The sequence below is a fragment of the Temnothorax curvispinosus genome, unplaced genomic scaffold, assembly GCF_003070985.1.
Source record: "Temnothorax curvispinosus isolate PA1 unplaced genomic scaffold, ASM307098v1 QBEX01000049.1, whole genome shotgun sequence".
NCBI lineage: Eukaryota > Metazoa > Arthropoda > Insecta > Hymenoptera > Formicidae > Temnothorax > Temnothorax curvispinosus.
The window spans coordinates 1-22,256 of NW_020209829.1; the positions used below are offsets into that span (position 1 = coordinate 1).

The 22,256-nt window shown below is 33.5% G+C and overlaps 2 protein-coding genes across 7 annotated transcripts; one reads left to right on the forward strand and one right to left on the reverse strand.

Moving 5' to 3' along the window:
• Positions 1-369: 369 nt before the first annotated feature.
• Positions 370-16,738, forward strand: LOC112452143. 4 transcript variants are annotated; one of them, XM_025012259.1, is made up of 10 exons: positions 370-675; positions 806-961; positions 1,399-1,556; positions 2,819-2,974; positions 3,077-3,205; positions 7,414-7,634; positions 14,386-14,614; positions 14,841-15,155; positions 15,368-15,607; positions 15,988-16,738. In XM_025012259.1, the coding sequence occupies exons 7-10, from the start codon at positions 14,387-14,389 to the stop codon at positions 16,216-16,218; spliced, it is 1,014 nt and encodes a 337-aa protein (XP_024868027.1). In that variant the 5' UTR covers positions 370-675; positions 806-961; positions 1,399-1,556; positions 2,819-2,974; positions 3,077-3,205; positions 7,414-7,634; position 14,386; the 3' UTR covers positions 16,219-16,738. The 4 variants fall into 4 exon arrangements, with proteins under 4 accessions (XP_024868027.1, XP_024868222.1, XP_024868094.1 ...); XM_025012454.1 differs by having other exon boundaries at positions 806-1,556; positions 16,006-16,738; XM_025012326.1 differs by having other exon boundaries at positions 806-1,556; positions 3,135-3,205.
• Positions 16,739-16,938: 200 nt separating this feature from the next.
• On the reverse strand, positions 16,939-22,220 carry LOC112451977 (zinc finger protein 260-like). Of its 3 annotated transcripts, none has more exons than XM_025012143.1 (7): positions 22,004-22,220; positions 20,299-20,518; positions 19,956-20,155; positions 19,238-19,586; positions 18,648-18,815; positions 18,322-18,489; positions 16,939-18,250 (listed from the first exon to the last, which is right to left on the reverse strand). In XM_025012143.1, exons 2-7 carry the CDS (start codon positions 20,462-20,464, stop codon positions 17,265-17,267), a joined length of 2,037 nt encoding a protein of 678 aa, XP_024867911.1. In that variant the 5' UTR covers positions 20,465-20,518; positions 22,004-22,220; the 3' UTR covers positions 16,939-17,264. The 3 variants fall into 3 exon arrangements, with proteins under 3 accessions (XP_024867911.1, XP_024867757.1, XP_024867833.1); XM_025011989.1 differs by having other exon boundaries at positions 19,806-20,155; XM_025012065.1 differs by lacking the exon at positions 22,004-22,220 and having other exon boundaries at positions 19,806-20,155; positions 20,259-20,416.
• Between the last annotated feature and the right edge of the window lie 36 nt (positions 22,221-22,256).

A 22,256-nucleotide genomic window follows, 5' to 3' on the forward strand; every position in this document is an offset into this window, starting at 1 on the left:
ATTACGTATTCTAATGGTCCTACCACTAAGGATTCCAATTCTGGAAATCTTTTCGAATACTTGTCTCTGGTAAATCTGTGTATAGTAGCTATTTCATTGTCAATTTTAACTGCCATATCATTAGCTTCAACTATCAACTGATATTCCGGATCGGATTCTACGGGTCCTATGATATCGGTTGACTTCCTGGGTACTTTGCTGTGCCTCTCAATTTGTGACATAACTTGCTGCAGCTGTTCCGAATCTCGTAACTTGGCTAACTCTCGAATTGAGGACACCTTTATCTCTGCACAAAAAAAGACAAATTAATTTTATGTAACGTATTAGAGATAAGCATGAAATGTAAAACATGTAAATTGCGCTGTGTAGAACAGAACATTGTATGTACAAAAATAAATTGCCATATACACTGTAAAATAAACTAACCCCTTCTTCTATGACTTTAGAAACTGAAGCCGGGATAAACGTCGGCTCCGGCTCTTCCATAAAAACATCCGCGTCGTCATTTTTCTCGAGATCGGCAAGAAGTTCGTCAGCCAAAGACATTTTTCCTCATCGAATAACGAACTTGAAGAGAGGGAGCAGTTTAAATAACTTTCTTCATTACTGTTTGTCGAATAACGAACTTGAAGAGAGGGAGTAGGATTACATTGACAAGTTGACTCCAGACTACCGGTGTGTCTTCTCGGTTTACCTTGGCCTTGATTCAAGTTAACATGTCGTTCCCGAATTGATCTAAACCCAATCGATCCCACCATGATTTCGATTCTACATTTTAATGCCCCTTTCTCTGTTCTTGTTTCAGACAATGTCCTCTTCCATTTTCTTCTCGATTTAGAGAAGAGGAATTTAATTACTACGGACCCTTCGTCTTCATAACGTTTCTCCTCAAGTCCCCGCCTTGGGTATTTGCTCTAGGATCCACAGAAAATCCACGACGGTCGACGGATTAAAAACTATGGTAATTTTTTTTAGTCAAAATCTTTCTGATATATTTAAACTTCCTCCTCCTCTATAGAGATTGCGTAATGGATATACTTCTTACACTTCCTAGAAAGAACTTATTCGCTAAAAATTTATTGACAAAGGTAACTATTTTATTTACCTGATAAAAATTTAAAAATAAAACAATCTTATTGGGAGCATAACTTCGATTTTTTTATTTTTTTTTGTAGAAGAATAGTGCGAGCAAAAGAAGCTAATTTACTTGGAAACCTATTTTTCATTGTAGGAGGCTGGTTTACAATCCCGCTTCCCTCAATTTCAGGATTCCACAGACAATTCTCTAATTTATCCCTTGGCTGTTTTAAATTGTTCTCTTTTAAAACTGTTCGAGTGTTCTCCTTTTAAGACAGCGCTATTGGTTTGACCTTGAAGATCAGATTTTAATTCCTTTAGATTTTCAGTCGAATTTCTGATTAACAAAGACGTAACGGAGATTGAAGAAACTTTCTCCATCAGGCCCAAATGCTCGGTGAAAGTGTTTCTTTTACGCGTCTGCAACGTGCAACACCGAATGTCCACTTCTCTATTGGAATCAGTCTTTGAACGGAATGGTAATGTCGGATATTTCGATTTTATTGACCATCATCCCCTCATAGATCATTTTGCCGAATTGTCTAAACTTAATTTATGTAGTTTATATAAAAGGTATTATTAATGCTTCTTGCTTAAGTCTAAAATATTCAAGCAAATTATGAAAGTAGGAAATTATTTTGTCAACCATATGGGGAAAATATGAGTAACATATATTATAATATTATTATATAACATTGTGTAGTATACTTTAAATAAAATAAATACTTTAAATTAATAATATATTACTAATTTTTTAATAATATTTATATTAATAGTTTCTAGCATTTTTTGATAAAATTGTAAATGTTCTGTGCTTTATATAGACGGTTTATAAACTTTGCAGATAAAAAAATAAAAAAAATTCAAGTATTAAAGGCAATATATAAAGACAAAATTCATAATTAATGGACCAATGGTTTAAATCGTGCTAAGTTGTCAATTCATCTATATTTCCAATGTTTGCGACCGTCAGAAGAAAGGGGAAAAACAAAGTGTTATTACTTTCCTTCCACGATAATTGGCATCCATTGTCGATACCATCGAAGTAAATTAAACTAAGCGTGTCAGTGGTGAGTTTCTCCGTGGGTGGAGAACCACGAGACTTTCGATCTCATTTTCCCGTTGAATTCAACGCACTGTTTGGCGGCCGATTTATTGAAATTTTATGGAAGCGGATCGGACTTTCTTTCGTCAGCCGAAGGTCGTTCTTTTCACCGACAGTGACGAATTGCCAATATGTATAATAAAATCGTAGCGCCTGTGCATATAATAACGAATTATCTCAGTAAACAGTTAATTCCCGTTTGTGCTGTAGGTATTATGTAATAATGTGATAATATATTAATAAGTGCATGCAAATTAAATCAGGTACCATTATTATCATTATTTATACGAACTTTACAAGACTTTCTATAAACCTAAATCTTTGCTTAGCGTATATCTGTGTTTATTTTCAAAATATTGGAATATTTTTTAAAACTTTGCATTTTTTTATATACTTGCTTCTTTAAGTATCAAAAACCATTACTCTGAATTTTTTTAATATTTTTCTTTATTTTACAAATTAAGGATTATTGAAAAAATATAACGTTATTAGATAATTCTCATGAGAAATTGTAATATTAATAATTTCTAATTTCTTTCAAATACGAGATTTTTGTGTATATATTTATATAATTGCCGCCCGACTATCTCCTCCTCCCAAACCACCGTATTAATGAGATTTTTAATGCATTTACAGCAAATCCGAGGAATGAATCTGTACAAGCGGAACAAAGATATTATGTTACAGTATTTTACAAAGGCGGAAGTAAAACCTGTCGGGCGGGGCGGTGAGAAAGTTACGTCGCCCAACCGATGTATGAAATTTTAATCAGGACGTAACGGTTGAACGAAGGTGTGTCGATTTTAAGTGACAAGTTTTACGTGGCAATACAGAAGAAAAAAGATTTATTTTACATAACAAACGCGAAAATCTGGTTATTTTATTTTTTTGCAGAAAAATAAAATGTCCTCGGTGCGATTCTAGGATTAATAAGAAGATTTTACACTTACAGAACACGATGTTTCAATCAATAGGAAAAAATGCCAAGATATTGATACCTTTTAAGATTATGGGAAATTAAAGGTAAAATGCTTTTTAGAATTTAAATTTTGGAAAAGAAAAAGTACACATTCCAAAATTTTATTTTTTACGTAATTTTAAGTAGAACTTAATTCAGCAGAATCTTAAATCAAATAATTAATTTTCAGAATTAAGAAGTGAATGAAAGCAGCGTTAAAAAAGAGAATAATATAAATGGTTGTACAAGAAATTTATCATGGAATTAAAAAATGTTATAAAAAGATTTAAAAGATTTTAGTTTCCTCAAAATTCTTTGAAATATTTCAATTTCATATGTTTCGAGTTATAAATAGAGTGTAATGTTGGTTGCTAAATTAATTGGCGCTGCTAATCATATCTTCTCTCTAAATCTGTATCAGTGAATGTGAATAGTCATTGGTTCAGAGAGAAGGAACTCTTTAGAGAGTTCCTTTTCTTGTTGAATATATTTCTATCAATAAAGAATGGTTTGTTTGCGAAAAGGTCCAAATAAGGATATTCGGGTCAGTACAAACCGGCAAGTGTAAATGTACGGTGCAATATTCGCAGCCTATATAGTTACAGTAATACTTTCGACCTTTACTTAGGTTTCCTCGGCTGTACATTGACGATTAATGAGGTGAATGAGATTCTTTATATAATCCAGTATGAATCCTACTCTAATGACTCTTGTGACTTCTAACAATTATACTATATAGAGTAATTAAACAATATTTATATATTCGAAGTTTGTCAATATACATATGAGATCTAATATCTCGTAATATGTATTTGAATATTAAAATCTGCATTTAAAAATGCAAATCTTATAATAGAACGTGACATATTAGAATCAATTTAGATAATTTATTAGACCAGAAGTACCTATACAAAGTGCGTTAAAGTGTTATATATATACGATCACTTGCAAAGATTGCAATGAGTTTTAAACAATTGTTGAAGAATGATAATTAAAGTGGGAATTTTGTATTGAATATTATATTAAAGAACTTTATCGTATTATTTAGTCTTTATTAATGGCCAATATATTTGGTTGAGAAGAATCTAAAAATTTTATAGTCAATACTAAGAACAATCATATACAGTGAATATTATATTTATGAATAATTGTACACTGTGAATATTTCTCACTTGTGTTTCTCAGATCATAGTAATCCTAGTAGCGGTTATTGGAACAATATTGGTTACAAATTGGTTCCGCAACATTAGTTCGCACCTGTAAAGTAGATACCTTACATTTTATAGTCAATATTGAGTTTCAATATTAGATTAATGTATATTAGTAGAATATTAGTAGAAATAATTTTTTTACTTATTCACCAATATCTTTGTGCTAAAAAGATAATATTGGGTCAATTGTTATAAAATTTTAAATAAAAAGTAGAATATCATTATTATTCGATGCATACAATTTTGTGGGATAATTTCTTTGCAAAAACTATAGGTAAAAATCTTTTTAATAAATTTATCTACTGTATCCTTAAAATATTGTAGACTATATTCTTTTCTGCCGATCCTTAAAGTCACAAAAGTATTCATATTCTTGACATAAGATTTCAATCGTTATATTAAATTTATTGCGTAAAATATAGTCTCTGATGATCATATAATCGAGTATATACATCTCGGCAAAAACTATAATATGACAATTCTCGCCTGCTATTGGTATTTGGTATTACGATGTGCAATGCATTTGCATTTAATTTGTAGCTAACATTGGCTTTATATCGGACATTGTACTCCTCAACTTATCCAATGTTTAATCAATGTCTTACCAATGACTTGTGCTATTAGGGAACTTGAATATTCTTGTTTAAATTTTTAATATTTTCTTTGCAAAAAAGGAGCAAGAATATAATGAGAATAAGAATGTAATCTAAGCGCCAAGTATATATAAATAGCTAATACATTACGTGTATTTTGATATCAGATTGTCCTCATTTCTCATTAATTGTTGATATTCGACTTGCCTATTGATTTATGATTCCGCTGGAATTTGGTTCAAATGTGGCTGTTACTTTGCAAGAGAAAGAGAGAGTTTAGTGAACCTTATTTAGTAACAAATTTATTTTCGCATTTTATGCACTTCCGGAGATATTTCTCATCTATGAGACAGATTGAGTCACCCGGCGTCATCTAGTCAAGCAATTAGTCGCATTTGCAAACGAAACATTTCGATAAAAGACAGAAAAATAAATATAATGTGTGTAATATCAGATAAATATTATAAATATGCTTTGTTTATAAAAATGAGATATTATTATAAACTGAATTGAGTCACCCGGCGTCATCTAGTCAAGCAATTAGTCGCATTTGCAAAAGCGAAACATTTCGATAAAAAACAGAAAAATAAATATAATGTGTGTAATATTAGATAAATATTATAAATATGCTTTGTTTATAAAAATGAGATATTATTATAAACTGAATGCCTATATAATTACGAAAGAGGAAGAAGTAGGTAAATCATTAACTTTAAATTAAATCGTCAAATTTCTTATTCAAAATTTATCAATTAGAAACGTTGCTTGTTTTTGGAAACTTTTATCTTCTAAAAAAGTTATTCGAAGAACGAAAAACACGGGACTTTAAAAATAAAAAAGTAACTTCCACTGACGATTATTTCGCAAATATAGGAAGAAAAGAGAGATTGTGAATCTTGCCTCGAAGTTTCACCGTTTTTAATAAAGATGACTTTTCCGATTTTTATCGTCCTTTTCATAGAAATAAAAAAAAACGCAAAGAGAAAATAATGTGAATAATAATATCAATGTTTTAATTGCAATAATTTATGTATGAAAGAATTATATAACTAAAAATTGAAATAAATGTGTCAAGATAATGTGAACTCTGTAAATATAAATTCACAAACTAAAGTAAAAGTTTAAAAAATTTCAAAATTATTTATATCTTAATATGTTTTTTTCTATTTGGACAATATATTTCGAGTTTTAATGTACGTTTTTTATACCCGTATTATTTTTTACGACTTTATTTTACTACGCATAATATGCTATTTTCAAAGAGAATGTGCATTTTTATCCATTCGAGCATTCGAAGCTTTTAGAAAATATGTCCACCCGACATCCTTGATTCTACTAGGTATATTAATTGCATATTCTATTGCATATTCTAATGAACCGTTTTTCTGATGGAGCGTATAACAAAAGATGCTCCAAAGCAGTAAGCTTTTTTATCCGTTTATTTATAGTTGGATAGTTGAATAGTGGAAAGTGAAGGAAAGAAAAGACACAGGAAAGGGCGTGATTCGCTTTCTGCCAACGGATCCGCCAACTGATCTTCCGGCGTGATCGACAGATCAGATTAATGGAGTTTCATGCTAAATTATGCATTCCCATTCTATCGCGTCTCGCATTTAATCAAGATGCGATCTTGATTCTGTACACCGTGAGATGTATCGGGAGAGTACATCTTACTTCCTCACAACAATTGCGATCTACAATTATGTGCTTTCTTCGGAAATTGCGCTGTAAAATTTTCAATATCATGAGTTTCACACGTGGGTGCACCTGGTTTTACTTTCTTTCGTTTTAATTTGAAACGTAAGAGATAAGGAACGATTTGCAAAAGTCTTTATTTTCGATGATGCAGGAGAATATGAGATTCGCTTAAGTATAAGCTTTTGTAATCCGATTTCTTTTAAACTAATAATGATTAAGAAATATTTTATTTCTTTTAATTATTTCAGCAGCATACTATAGTTTTTGTTAGGATTTTAATACCATATGTAATAACTCAATACTCCCAACATTCCCGGTTAAAAATGAGCCTTCAAAATTAGAAGATTTATAAGAGAATGTTTTGCGTGGTACTACATCTATAAGTAAGCTTCCCTCACATTTTTTATTAATTACAAGAGATCTTTTTATTGTTTAATTTTTTAGAATTTATGTTTTATATTTTATACAACTTAATATCAAAACAAAATATTTGTTAAGGTCTGAAATCGATTATTAAGTTAAACTTAAGGCATTAGTTAACTACGTGTTCTTGTGATTACTTATACTCTTATTGAGTTTAAGAATAAAATGCAGTTACTTGATTTTACACGTAAGGCTAATTTTTTACCAACAATTCTTTACCGCCGTTATTAAAATTCACTGACCTCTGACATAATCAAATACCATTAATCGACAAGCGGAGAAACAGGCGCGATTATAATAATAAGCTCATTATAATAAGATCAACTTTGACGAAGGATTTCCGAACAGGTGCATCCTGCAGAAGGAGCGCGATGATGCAGACGTGAGGAGTCTCCCACTACCTTGAAGAGGACCGAATCCACTTCATCTGGTGGAGGCAACTTTCAGCGGAATACGCTATATAAGAGAGTGACATGCCGGCTGGCCGAGATAAAGCACGCGTGTGTTGTTGATCTCTCGCAGTATTTGCCCGTCTTATCGACCTGTCCTAGTATTTTCGTCAGTGACAGGTAAGTGGGCCCTATAAATCAGTGAAACTTCAACGCGCCGATGAAATGTATTTCGAGGGACCGAAGGACTTTAGCCATACATCATCATATTGTGTCGATCGCTACTTGTTTTTAGCAAAGATACTCGAAAGAATTGGGACTCTTAATTCTTTCGTCAACAATACTGATGTATAATAGTAGTTATACTCTTTTACACCATTAATATCAGTTTTTTAAATTCGTTATAATAGTTAAGGTAATACTTTTGTAAATTTTCCCGATGAAACAGATCGTGTGTTAACGTAAATTGCAATTACTAGAATATAATTGCAAAGATATGAAAATGAACGTGATAGTTTTCGATGCATATATTACTTATACACAGATTCATATTTATTTAAAATTATTTCTGTTAGATTTTTTTAATGATTAATATATTAAAATATAACACGTAAAAAAAGTTCGTGTCTTATATCTGTTTATATTTAATTATTTTTACATTTACTGAATTTATTGTAATTACAAGTAATTATTTTGTAATTATTATTTTTATTATATTTAAAAAATTTATATTATATGTTATATTTTATATTATTATATTTAAAGAATTAATAACTATTTTTTTAATAGTTTGAACACCATTTTATATGAATATTTACTTGTAATATTAAAATTTAACATAGAGATAAAAATTTAATAGTTAAAAATTTAAATTCTTGCTTTCGAATCTTTTTCATTCACAAAATCCCTTATATTAAAAAAAAATAAAGAAAGTTAAATTATTGACTATCATTATTGACATAATATAATTTTCTTTTCGGTTATTCTACTAGAAATTAATCAGATTCTAGACAAAAATAATAACTAAATTTTAAATAAAATTATAATAATTAATATTTTTGAAAAATACTCGCGATGTTTTTGGAATTTAAACCCTCCTACTTTTATAATTTTACAAGTGTAAAATATTGTATTCTATAATATTAAATTGTTATTTAATATAATTATCTTTATATTCAGTTTTTAGAGGTGAAATTCTTTTACTTTTTCCTTTAAAGATATTTAATTGAAATATTAAAATTAGAATATAATTTTTAGTAGAATACAATTTCGATAGTAAAATATCAATAAGTTCCGTCTATATGTTAATTTTTAATTCACACTCGAACTATTTAGAATAATGAGGTGTTCTTCCGTTTGGAAATTTTTCAAACTTGAAAAATTCCATGAAATTTAACACTTGATTAACGCCTAAGAATGCGATCGGTATGCTAGGGTTAACGACTGCGCTATCGAGATAAATACGATTTAAATGGCTCGACTTCCTTATCTCGCAACCAAATGATTTCGCGGTGCGCCCAACCGGTTCTCGTTGGTTGCTCGCTATAGGCACGTGTCATAATTCCTGTTTCACCGTGCGTGACTGAGTTAATTTTATAAAATACTTGGGGTTGGCGGGTTCCTGAGGTCCCTCGACATGAAACAATGTTGCTACCTTAGAGAAAGTATTTCTGTAACACGCCAATGCGCACGTTCGAATTCACTTATATTTTCTATTTTTCTCTCGCACATTCGCACAGATCGGCTTAATTGAAATGCAGCGAGAAAAGCTTCTTTTCATAGCTCGCGCTGATGTAAAGATCGCATGCAAATGATATCGAATTAAAAATTAAACGCACATAATGTCTGAGATAAGAAATGATGTTTTGTTTAAAATACCATTACGTTCATGTTAATAATATCGATATCCAATATACGATAAGTCTTACCTTATCCATTGTAAATGTCAAAGTACTCAAATCTATCTTATTTTTAAATTAAAATAATATTAATATTAATTCAGAATTATTAAATTATAATATGTTTTCAAAACTAAACAATCGATCCTTAATAAGATCGAGTTTTGATTACCGACAGGTGTACTATTATCTCATCTCTTCATTACAATCATTACGATTTCTTTATGAAAAATCGGATTAATTATCAAATTACAATTTACATACCGTGATGTCACTTAAAATTGGTATTAATAAAATCGGTTAATTTTTCAAAATAAAAATTCAACAGATTTTGTTAATATCAATTTAAAGTGACATCACGGCATGTAATCGTTATTATCTGATGAAGGGACAAGATTAATGCCGATGAGAAGCGAATTGATTGGCGGGTCGCATTTAGCGAGGAATTATGCAAAAAAATGTTGCCCGGCGGCAGCTATTTGAAATTTCCTTAAGCCAACCGGTCGAGTTATGCGTATTACACTATACAGCCGCCTTTGATAGTTACCGGACAACTATCTCTTTTTCCATTATGCAATATATTGCTTTCTTTGCGCGGCAGGCGGGAAGTCTGCGGTTGCCCCCGCGGCGCGAGGAGAACGCCCTTCTGGTGTACACGCGTGATACACATGCACACTTATTACACATGTCATGCGGAGACTTTGTTAAAAAGATTACTACGCATCATTGCAGCATTGCCGGAGATTATATCAATAGTAATATAATCATTCGTGCGATCTGCTTGGTGGAGAAAGTTTTCGAGATTTTCCTAATGACGAAATTGGAGAAACCGATCGAACAAGCAAAAACGATTAGCTGGAATTAATGCCCCCCTCGGTCGTTAAAACGTGACAATTGGATTTTGAGGAGAAATCTATATATTTCGTATACGTATATTTAAATTAGGTAAATATAAAAGATACATACGAAACTACGGTAAGGCACGCGCATTAATGCACTGTAAATATTACAAATGACGCAAATATAGCGTATGTTTACTGTGTCAAATTCCGTTATTAAAAAATGATGAAATTCTTAATGAAATTAAGACCGGAAGTTTTGATATACGTCTTATATTTGAATAATTTTATTTATACATATTTTTTGTTAAAAATATAGTAGGATGGTATTAAGAGACCGGAATAAAATCATGCAAAATGGACTTTGTTTCAATTAATCTTACAATTTCTCATGTTCTCCACATCTTCAGGATTGATATTTATTAATAAAGGGAATACGTAGTCAACAAGAAAAAGTTTAATTTAATCACGTCTACTAGAGATGACCATGACCTTGATCAATCGTAGAAAAAAATTTATATCTGTTTCGTAATCAATCCGAGCATTGTGTCGTTTATGGAGATGTGAACTGAACTTCGATGCAATATTATGTCTCGTGTGCTTCGTTGAACGCGTTACATGCCATTTTTGCACACAACTCCTCTCACTTTCACTTTGCTCGGATTTTAATCTGGGGAACATGCCTGGAAAAAGACCGGTACAGGATTTTCATTAAATACGACACACGCATACACTCACACATTAATGTACAAGCCACTTCTAAGAAGCGAAACGCAATTTTCGAGCGGTAGTATAATAAAATTTTTCTGAACGAAAGCATCGAAGTTTTATCAAGGAGTGCTAAAATAATGTAACATTTCTTTTAATATGTATAAGTGTAATTCATATACTTAAAGGTAATTATAATTATCTTTAAGTATATATGAATTGCACTTATTATAATAATCATGAAGAAGGAAATGTCTTTTAATCCGGTACATTTAAAAATTAGAAATATTTACTTGAAACAAATCTGCAAGTTGCAAACGTAATTCAGATTATTTCACTTGTTCGCATAACATTCAAGTTACATAATCTGTATCATTTACAGAAAAAACTACAAATTACTATGAAAATTAAATTATGAAATCTGAAGTAACATGATGTTGTCACGAGAAGATGATAATCACATTGATAATGTATAAATCTCTTTAAATATATATAATTAATACTTTTTAATATATTTAATAGGATACCTTGTAATTTATACGATTTAAGAAGTCAAAATGTTGCTTGTTTCGTCAACAAGTCTAATTAGTTCGTATGATTTAGCTGCGTAATGACGATTTGCAACCTATTCATCGTGTGACATTAATCTTAAATCTGCAGACGAAGCGAACGACGAGTCCGCAGAAAAATCGCGTTACGCAAGGTGTCTTATTACGTGGAAAATGGTGACTTACCTTTGACCTATATTTCTTATGTAACTAATATTGCCCTTTCGATACGCTTACAACTTAGCTCCCCGTGAAATTATTGTTTCTGTGACAATGGGAAACACAGAAACGTGGTTTCATCCGCACAATATGTATCATGTGAACGCAACTTTTATTTTACTTTTATTATTTTCGAAGTATATTTTCGAGATCGCGATTCTTGAAATGGATGTTACAATAAATTTTGAATTTAATCTTAAATTTGTCGTTGAAGAAACACGCGCGTGACGTTAGCTATTTTATTTTCGTTTAATATCCGGACTGTCCGAATTATCTAAGATAATTTCGTATATTTGGATTATTCCTTTATTTTTCTCTTGAATATCCGGATATTTGAAAAATAAATTAATTTGCACTAGCACTAGCAATCAGCACTAATAGAAATAAATATTAGCAATTCTTCTTTTATCTGTTTTCCTTGCAGTGCGGACGTTGCGGTAATCACATTAATTAATTCCATGAAATTAATTATTTTCTGAAATAAGAAAACGTGGGCCGGATTCAATTTACATTTCATGTAAACTAGATGATGTGTATTTGTACAAAAAAGAAAATTATACACCATCCGAAAGCGATTTCAAGGCGAAAGGAAACTCGCTCGACGGCCGCCGGCGCGGCGTGATCGGTGGTGCAGAGGTTTGTGAATAGGAGCAGCGCGAGAGAATCGATCTTGCGAGGAGCAAGCGTGAGGAAAGCGTGTTACTTTCTATGTGTGCAAAACTCGGACGGAGGTTTCACGATCGGTTAAAGCCATTTCGGTCATGACGATGACGTGCTCAACGGGCTCAAGTGCTTTCCATAATAATTCTCGAACGCGCGGCATGTGGCATACATGCCACCTGGAAAGCTAGTTTCTAATTGCTTTGGCGCTCGGGCTAAGTGACAAGAAAACGAGAGACGATAATAAATGATATCGTGAATTTTTGTTTGCGTCATTGAACGTTTAGCGTTCAACAAGTTTTTAGATTCTCTTACCTGGTCTGTTTGTCAGTAAATTCCTCGATCTGTCAACTTCTTCAATTTTTGGAAAATTTTCCTTTCTTCTTAGTCATACATATATCTTTACATTTCTCTCACGTCTTCAAGTATTCCAGTTTAGCTTCTTAAATTTCATATATGTTTATACACTTCGTGGTGTGTTTTTCAAAAGTTTAAAGAGAAAGGTAAAAAAATGTATGTCAAATACATAAAAGGCATTCGAAATTACCGTAAATAAAAGAGTAAAAAAATGAAACTGTTAAAATGTTCGAAAATAGACATGCAGGATTAATCGAGTAGGTAATTGTTTATATCTATAGTCGCGTGCACAAGTAAAAAGAATGCCATTACCTGGATTCTATTATCTGAAAATTCTTTAAGCGTCGTTTCAGCATTTTAGAAATATTTCCCGAATTAAAGGGTAGAGTGGGACTTTGTGCCCTACATTTTTATGGTTGAAAATCAGAATATAGGTTTCTAAGAAATATTATAAGAAACATTTGTCAAACAATTAGCTGTGGAACATTATTTTGGAAAAATTACTGCATGCATATGCATATCGATGCACACCTATTCACAAGTGCCAATATTATACTCATGATCGAGTGTTGCGAGTGTGTTGACGGATAAAATTGTTCTACGTTGCGTACATGTATACACGAGACTAAAATTGCGACTACGAGAGCTAAATTATATCACATTCCTTTTCCGCAAAAAATTATAGCGTTTAGATTTATGATGTCACACCGATTTTAATCGGATTGGTCGCAACCGAAAGTATGCATAAGACATTGCATAAGAAAAGTGCCACTAGATTTTTTAATACACATTTTAATTCTTTAAGCATTTTATTTATATTAATATTTTTTATTATATTTTATTTTTTAACAATTAAGTTTAGACATAAATATTCCAGATAAATTATTTCGTAATGTTTTTCTCCTTTTACATATTTGATTTTATCTAATTTCTTTTTAGCAACTTTAGACGTGGATAATCATTCAGTAATGTCTTTCTTTTTTTATATGCTTGATATCGAAATGCTATCGTGTCTCTTGATTGTTAGATTGTCGGGGATGATTTATATGAAAGGAAAAACTTGGCGGAAAGCACTCTCTTGGACAATGACCCAGGTAGTTTTAAACTGGGAGATCGAGTTGGATTGTAATCATATAGCAGTGCCATTACAAAGGCAAAAGAACATTTATTTGAGAAATCGCAGCCACGTACTGCCGTACTTTCTCGCAAATCGACGTCTATTAAATTCGTACGCACGTACGCAAGCACGCACGTGTACCAGGCGAGAGAAAGTGATCTTGGCCATTGATATCCTCAAAATGCAGCCATTTGTATCAAAAGACCGTGAAATCGAAAGCGGTAACGTGGACGACGTCCTTTAATCTGTCATTCTGATTCAAATTGGCGCACGAAATTCGTCGCTTCACGCTATAAATCAGAATAATCACATTATATATTATAACGCAAGGGATAAGGAAGTTTTTTTGCATCACGTTTTCAGAAACTACAAGATGATTAATTTCACGGATATAATCACTAAAAAAATCATAACTGAAAAAGTGTATAAAATATAAATATAAAATAATAATTTAGAAAATTTAATATAAAGTTAAAATCATTGACCTCTCTTAATAATTAGTTTAATTAGTTACAATTAAATAATTAGACAAACGAGACATTTTCTCCGTGCGCTGAATTACATTTATTTCCTATGTTTTTGCAGGATGTATTGGGTGCTTCTAGGATTGCTCAGTTCCGCCATCGCGGCGCAGAATTCTTACGATTTAGAAACCAGAGCTGTTTCGTTTCCCGGCAAGCCAAGTAGCTTAGGACCACTTTACTCGCCCGGCTTAAGTGCGGCCCAAGGATTCCGTGATAACAGTTACGAGGATAACGCGGTGACGCCCACGCCGTCGCCGACGCCAATCTACAGGAACGCCAATCAACAACCGGTCAGTTTTGAGAAATTACATTTAAAAACATGTAAATATTTTAATATATATATGATTAATAGATAATTAATGAAAAATATATCTAATAAAATAATTATTATAATTAAAAAAAAATTATCTATAAAAATTAAGTTTTTAGGGAAAAATTAAGTAAATTAAAGCAAGACATTTATCTACGCGCGTACTTATACACATGAACGTAACATTATGTATGCACATATTACAGTTATATCGCAAGCCAACGGCAGCGCCGATAGACCGTGATTACACTCAAGCCATCCGCGTTGGTTCTTCATCGCGCTCTTCCGGTCGGGGCGGGCCGTCTCAGTTTGGTCCCAATGGACCCACTCAGGAGGAACTCGAGGAGGAGAAGGAAGAGCCCGATCGTCTCAGCCTTCTTCTACCCCAAAGCAGATTCGATTGCGTTAACAAGCAGACCGGCTACTATGCTGACGAGGACCTCAACTGCGAGGTCTTCCACTATTGTCAAGACAACGCCAAGCACTCGTGGATCTGTCCCGAGGGCTTCACTTTCCACCAGGTGAAGTATAACCAGTTACATCCTTCTCTATTTAATTTTTTAGTATGACTTTATCTTTAATTCTGGCCAACAGAAGTATTCTGTTAACGATATCTATCTTTTAACGATTGGTATCTTACAGTTAAATTTGGTTTACGAAGAAAAATATCGCCTACACAGCGATTGTTTGTGTAACGAAACTAAAATATATTTTACTATTGTCATCGTATCAGGTACATTTAATCTGCATGCCACCCAGCGGCGACATCAGCTGCCAGAAGAGCTCGCAGTACCATTTCGTCAATGAGTACTTGTATAAGCCCTTGAATCTTCAAGAAGCCGAGACCAAGCCTAATGTTACTATAAGATACAGCGAGAGGTATTACCCCTCTGACATTTACACGGACGAAAGGGAGGTCGGCGATTATCAGATCACCCCTACGCCTGCCCCGGTGCGTCGTCCTTCTCCGCAGGTGTGATCATCATCCTTAACGATTAACTCCTATGATCATAATTAGAAGTTGCAATGTCTCAGTAATTTTAGAATCTCAGATTTTAACAGACCTCATCGTGTTCCTACTGAGGAATCTCTAAAATACTGCACTTTAATAGAGCGCACAAAGTCTAATTTTAAATTTATAAATGTTTCGAAATTTTCAAATTTTTTAAAGAACCCTTTGAGACTTGGGATTCTGTAATTCTATTTTTCAATTCGAGCTTTTCGGCATTACATAAAAAGATCATTTTATTTTGTTTGCCGCTTCTACTTATTCGTGCCGAGTGCGAGATAAATTTACGTACGATCTTCTTTCGATCAACCGTATTGACACGTTAATGGTTAGGTCTTGTACAGATCCTTGTGAATCCACAGCCAAGTTTGAACAGCATTCCCACGTCGGCCCGTCCACAGCCTACAGGACTTCCGCAGTTTCGTTTCCCGGTGAATCAGGTATTCCGCAGCCCCGAAGAAGTCAACATTCCTCTTCAGCACAGACGGCCGCAGCAGCAGCAGCAGCAGCACCACCAAGTTCTCAGACGGTTTCCTCAAGTCCAAGTCAGACCCGAAGAAGAGGACTACGAATAGATCCTTAGATCCACGAATTCTTCAGTTTACTCAAATTATTCCGTCCCTCTAACTTTATTTAAATTTCCTAAATCAACGATTTTGTAAAATAGACATTTATGTCTTTAATATTTGTTTTACAAAACCAAAAACGCGGTATTCGACACCCTCGAATTTTCATTGGATCATTAGTAACTTTTTGTACTGTTATATTTTTATATATAAGGACTTAAATAAATAAAAAAAAGTAACGAAGAAAACTGCAATTGCAAAAGGGACGAGTTTATAGCGTATACATTTAAAGGTATTATTAATATTCATTTGCGTATATAGTTACAAATTTATCTTCGTCAAAAGTTTTTTTATCTTGCAAATTCTCATTCTATAAAATCTTCCCATCAACGTTCGATATCAATAAGAATTAGTGCTAAGAGACAAGAATAAATCTTGTTAAATTAACGATGCGCGCCAATAATTAGCATGTTCTTTTTTTCTAATTAATTAAATATAAGGCTGAGAGATGCAGAGATAATTTAATTCACGGTGCAATTATTGTGAAAGTAATTTAATTATTGTAAATAAACCATCACTAATAATTATGTAAACAATATGCTAAATTTGCTTCTATTTATAATGTAAACTGACTTTAAGAATTAACAAGAAAGAGGATGGCCAATAAATTGTTGTTACATTATTTTTAATTGCATCCATATTTTCTATATGGAATTTCAGATATTTTATTTCTCTCAATTTTCAATAATTATATCAAGCGCTACATAATCACAATATTTCATAATCAGTCTTATACAATTTGCAATTCCTATAAAGATTATAAACCGTATCTATAAATATCGCAACGATTTAAGTCAATATAATTTATATTTAAAAAATTGAAAAGGATGATATCTTGTTTCAGTCATAATTTCGTTATAAAGAATTTGTTATAAGAGAAAAAGATTTACTATAAGTTCTGTATGTTTTCTCGCTAGTTTACCGCACACCTCATATTGCCGTCGAACTTGCTCCAGTTCTGATCATAGCATTCGAAGGAGTCGATTTACGTGAGATCAGCAAGGCTTCAGCGTCTCCGCGATTCTGCGCCTCCAGTGCATGTCGCTTTGTTTCTTCGCGCAGCTGTTCTGAGAATCCTTTGGCAATGTCGTGTGATTCGTTGCATCCAAATTGCTGTTCGCTGAATTTTCGTTCGAACATCCCTCCGATTGCCGTGTTGTATGCTTCTTGATCGTAGAGACGCAATTAGATTCTCGCAAAGAAACGGTGCCTGGATCCTCATGATTCTTGAAATTCCTTTTTTCACGATTCCTTTCATCCTCCTTTTCATTCTCGTCTTTATTCTGATTGCTTCTTTCTTCCTCTTCGCATCTCCCGAGTCTCTCCTTGTAGACATCAGTCGTGGAATCCTTCTGATCCGTCGCTCTCGCAAGAAGTGCCCCAGTTTGCGAGGATGTGGCCGCCGCAAAACTGTGATTTTCTTGCGACGCTAGATTATTGTTAGAATACGAATTCACCTTGGAGTTCCTGTCCTTAAGGTAGCTACGCACAAAGCAATTGTGGCTGCTGGCACTTTGCGGATACAACTTCTCCTCAATCCGACAGTTAAGCACGACTGCCTCAGCGATCGGAATCGGCTCTGTGTAGGTGAACATTTTCTTGTCGGTCCTGTCCTCGAGCCGTCTGATATTGATAGGCCCGTTGATCACCGGTACCGCGTTACTCACTTCACTGGTAGCTCTTATCACAGGCGTGATGTTGCCCATGGAGTCGAGCCGTGAGTTAATCTGATCGCGAGAGCTCACGAATGTCGCGGTGACTTTACCGGTGCTCTTCGCCTGCGTCTTCCTCGACTTCTGTTTCTGTCGTTGCTGACTACCCTTCGTCGTCGAACAGACTCGGTCCGCTTCAACGACTGGCGTTTTGCCTGGCGTTACCTCGCAACTGAAGTCCTCTGTATGATGGTGTCTGATATGTCGATTCAGATTGTCCTTACGTCTAAACAGCGTCTGGCAGTACTCGCAGGAGAACGGTTTCTCGTCTGGAGGAAACAAGCGAAAACTTGCAAATTCGAGACTTTGTCATCGAGTGAAAACAGCGTATTTGACGCACCTGAATGCACAGTTATGTGTCGTCGTAATTCGCTCTTTGATAGGAAAACTTTGTTACAGTGAGCGCAAGAAAACGGCCTTTCTTTCCCATGAGTCCGTTTGTGCCGTATTAACAAAGATCTGTCTTTGAAGCTCTTGTCGCACTGGTCGCACCTGTGCGGCCGTTCGCCTGCAGTAATAATTCATTCGTTATTATTCATGGACTCTTTCGAAAATGAAAAAGATATGATAAATAATCTTAACGTAGATTTCAAAAACAAAATTTCCGTTTAAACACAACTTTTGCATAGAATTCACGAAAAAAGGAAAGATCTTTTTAATACTTACTCGTATGCGTCTGCATGTGGCGTTTCAGATTAGTTAATACGCGAAAAGACTTGTCACAGGACTTGCACTTAAATATAGCCATCGCGTTGTGTACGTTTAAGTGATTCTTCAAATCATCCTTCTTGCTATACCGCTTATTGCATTCGGAACACACAAACTGTTTCTCCTCTAGGATATATAATTACAGTTATATACAAATACATAGAGCGGTTCGCGTATTATTATCACCTGAAATATTACCTTGAATAACTATAGTTTTAAAATAGAAATTTTATTTAGTAGTGAGGTCATATTTTCTAAAATTTTCCCACACTTAACAATATCTCAGGATCATATTGGATGATCTTATTCCTCACAAAAGCTATAATAATTTACAAGAATTTATACACAAAAAATAGGTAATTTTGTAAAAAAAAAAAAAAAATTACTTAAATAAAATTTCTTTCTATCCTTGTGTTCGCCCCCACAAATTAAACAAATATTTAAAATAATAAAAAAAAATGATTATTCAAGATAATAGTTCAATAATCACGATACGTGAATCATGTTGTATAGTATACGTCAATTAGATAATTCTAAAGCGCACTTACTGCTGTGAGAAAACATATGTCTATTGAGCTTGTTCTGCTGAGGGAAAGCCTTCTCACAGAGTTTGCACTTGTATGGCTTATATCCCCTGTGAACCCTCTCATGATATTCAAAGTGAGAACGTTTGACGAAACTCTTGTCGCAAAGGGTACACTGATAGGGCCTGATGCCTGTTACACAGGCATCGTGATAGCATTTGCCCTTCTTGTTGCGGAAGATCTTACCGCACGCATTGCACTTGTACTTTTCCGGAGTGCCCGGCACTATCGTTATGTGACTACGGTTACGAGATTTGACATTTTTGTTCTTTTCCACGACCTCCTCATTGACTTTTGCTTTTGCCTGACTGTTCTGTAAAAAAGACAGAAATACACTCAATTGGCTTGCGTAGCAAACAATTGCTATTTTGTTTTACTAATAATTTTCCAATCCAATTTTTAATTTCTATGTATAGCACTGGAAATTAACTAGTAGTTAATTAATAATTTAGAAAATCTTCGTATCAATATAGTAATAAAATATGTAACATAACTATAAGTATACTAAAAAAATTATAAGATTGATATCTACATTTTTTACAAGTAGATTCTGTGGATTCTTCGAGTCACGATCACTGTCATTTCTCAAGTGGTTTTCAATGTTCAACGCAACATTGTAAGACTCTATTTTTGGAATGTACACTTCGCTGGAATCGTCATTAGTATTTGAGTCATTTGTTACAGATTCGTAGGCTTCTTCGTTGTTGTCAAAAGTGACATTCTCATAACGATTCGACGATCCGCATTTGGCAGAGTTTGAATCTGGACGATTTTCCTTGGACTTGGAATCCTTGTTGATGACCAGTTCCAACGGCAACATAATCTCTTCAGTGGGTGATTTTCGTGCATCATTTAAATCTCCGTTCGCGATACGTGGCTCTTCTGCATTAATAAAATTATTATTACAAGAGGAAAAAATTACTCAAATCATATAAATTCCGATTGAAGAGAAATGTAATAAGAGCAAAACTCGAAAGTTATTTACTGAAATAATTCTCAACATCTTTTCTTTGAACAGTGTTTACTTTGGCATATTTTACATCCATGCTCTTCGTATAGCAGGCACATTCGACACTTTGCGTGGCCACAGCTATCTTTCACGAGCCTTGAAAAAGATGTGTTTGTATGTTGTCCGCAATTTGGACATTTCTCGCTTGTTGCTGCACATCTTCCGAATACCTCGAATACCATACTCGATTTTTCCGCACCATGTATTCAAGATTCACAATCTTTGCCTGAATAAATCTAAAAAACAAAGATATATAATATCTATATACCAAGTAATTTACGCGTGAGAAAATGGTACAGCTTTTAATTACAATGAACTTTGTCAACGGTTCGTAACAATCTAATTAATTAGTAATCTCTGAACAGATCTTTGGCTCTTGACCATTCCACATTGTTTTGATATATACAAGCTTGATTTTCTTTAATTTATCTTTGAATGACCTTGCACAACTCTGGTCAGAATTTCATTTAAAGTAAGAACAAAATTGGAGCTTATTATTTGTCTGACAGCGATGTCAACAGATCACTATCGTTAATAATGAAAAATATCAAATTACACTGCTCCATTTTACTGATCAGTTATGAATATCACACATTTACAGTTCGTTCATATTTTATTCATATATTCATTTACATTATACATTTATATTTACACATGTGATATACACATATATCGTGTTTATGTTACGGGCAATTTGATTGATCCAGTCATTATGCGTAATGGCCGGGCATTATGCATAATGCCCGCTTCTTTCGGGACATTTGAATAATAAAAGCAAAAATGTTCAAATTAATCAAACTGACCGGTCATTATGCATAATGCCCAGTGTGTGTGTGTGTGTGTGTGTGTGTGTGCTTCCCACGCATAATTAAACTAATGAAACTCCCAGCGTGAGACCTAACTGCTTGAATCGAGATGCTTGGTTATTCTGCACGATGTAACTGTTTAATGATTTTCGTTAAAGCAGGGCACATACACACGTGTGTATGCCCTGCTTTATAGAAGTTGTGATTTTCGTTAAAGCAGAGCACACATACACGTGTGTATGCCCTGCTTTATAGAAGTTGTGTTTTCGTTAAAGCAAGGCACACACACACACACACACGTGTATATGCCCTACTTTATAGAAGTTGTAATTTTCGTTAAAGCAAGGCACACACACACACGTGTGTATGCCCTGCTTTATAGAAGTTGTGATTTTCGTTAAAGCTGGGCACACACACGTGTGTATGCTGGTGTATGCCCTGCTTTATAGAAGTTGTTATTCTCTGCTTTAACAATTTTATTTCTGTTTCGTTAACTTCAACACTTAATATCTGTAACATAAATAATTTGTTAAAGCAGAGAATAGTTGATATATGAAAAGTAAATATTTATGTGTACTTTTCATATACCAACTATTCTCTGCTTTAACAAATTATTTCAAATTATGTTACACTTCTGACTTTGTGCAAGGGGCTTAAGATTGCCGGAAAAATCAACTCAAATAAGATGATTTATCAAAATGAGCATTGGGAAATATGCATAATGATCGGGCAATTTGATTAATTCTTCTCTATTAATCATATTGGCCGAACAAATTGGGAATTATGCATAATGCCCGGCCATTATGCATAATGCCCAATTTATCAAATTGCCCGTAACATTTATATCGTTTACAAAATCACATATTTTTTATTTAACAATAGTTAATAACTGATAATGTACATTCATTTACATACTTTGTCCCACCTCATCTTTACTTCCTTCAGTCAGTTTCCGTCTTTATTGTACAAAATATCACTTCTTTTTCTTTGGTGACAACTTGTCACCTGCCTTCTTTATTTCTTAACGAAGAACAATACGGTGTACAAAATATCATAAGATAAGTGCCCCTTTAACACCACGTTACAACCATAGAATAATAAATATGAGATTGGTGTTTTTTTCCACCACAATAAACAGCCCTTATTTTTATCTTTTTAGACCCGTTTA

Excerpts from the sequence above, each read along its gene's own strand:
- LOC112451977 (XM_025011989.1), bottom strand. The coding sequence starts at position 20,464 with ATGGTATTCGAGGTATTCGGAAGATGTGCAGCAACAAGCGAGAAATGT. Across the intron at positions 18,816-19,237 it reads ACATATGTTTTCTCACAGCA|AGGAGAAACAGTTTGTGTGT; the intron begins GTAAGTGCGCTT and ends TATATATCCTAG. Across the intron at positions 18,490-18,647 it reads CCACATGCAGACGCATACGA|GCGAACGGCCGCACAGGTGC; the intron begins GTAAGTATTAAA and ends TTATTACTGCAG.
- LOC112452143 (XM_025012326.1), top strand. The coding sequence starts at position 14,387 with ATGTATTGGGTGCTTCTAGGATTGCTCAGTTCCGCCATCGCGGCGCAG. Across the intron at positions 15,156-15,367 it reads AGGGCTTCACTTTCCACCAG|GTACATTTAATCTGCATGCC; the intron begins GTGAAGTATAAC and ends TCATCGTATCAG. Across the intron at positions 15,608-15,987 it reads TGCGTCGTCCTTCTCCGCAG|ATCCTTGTGAATCCACAGCC; the intron begins GTGTGATCATCA and ends GGTCTTGTACAG.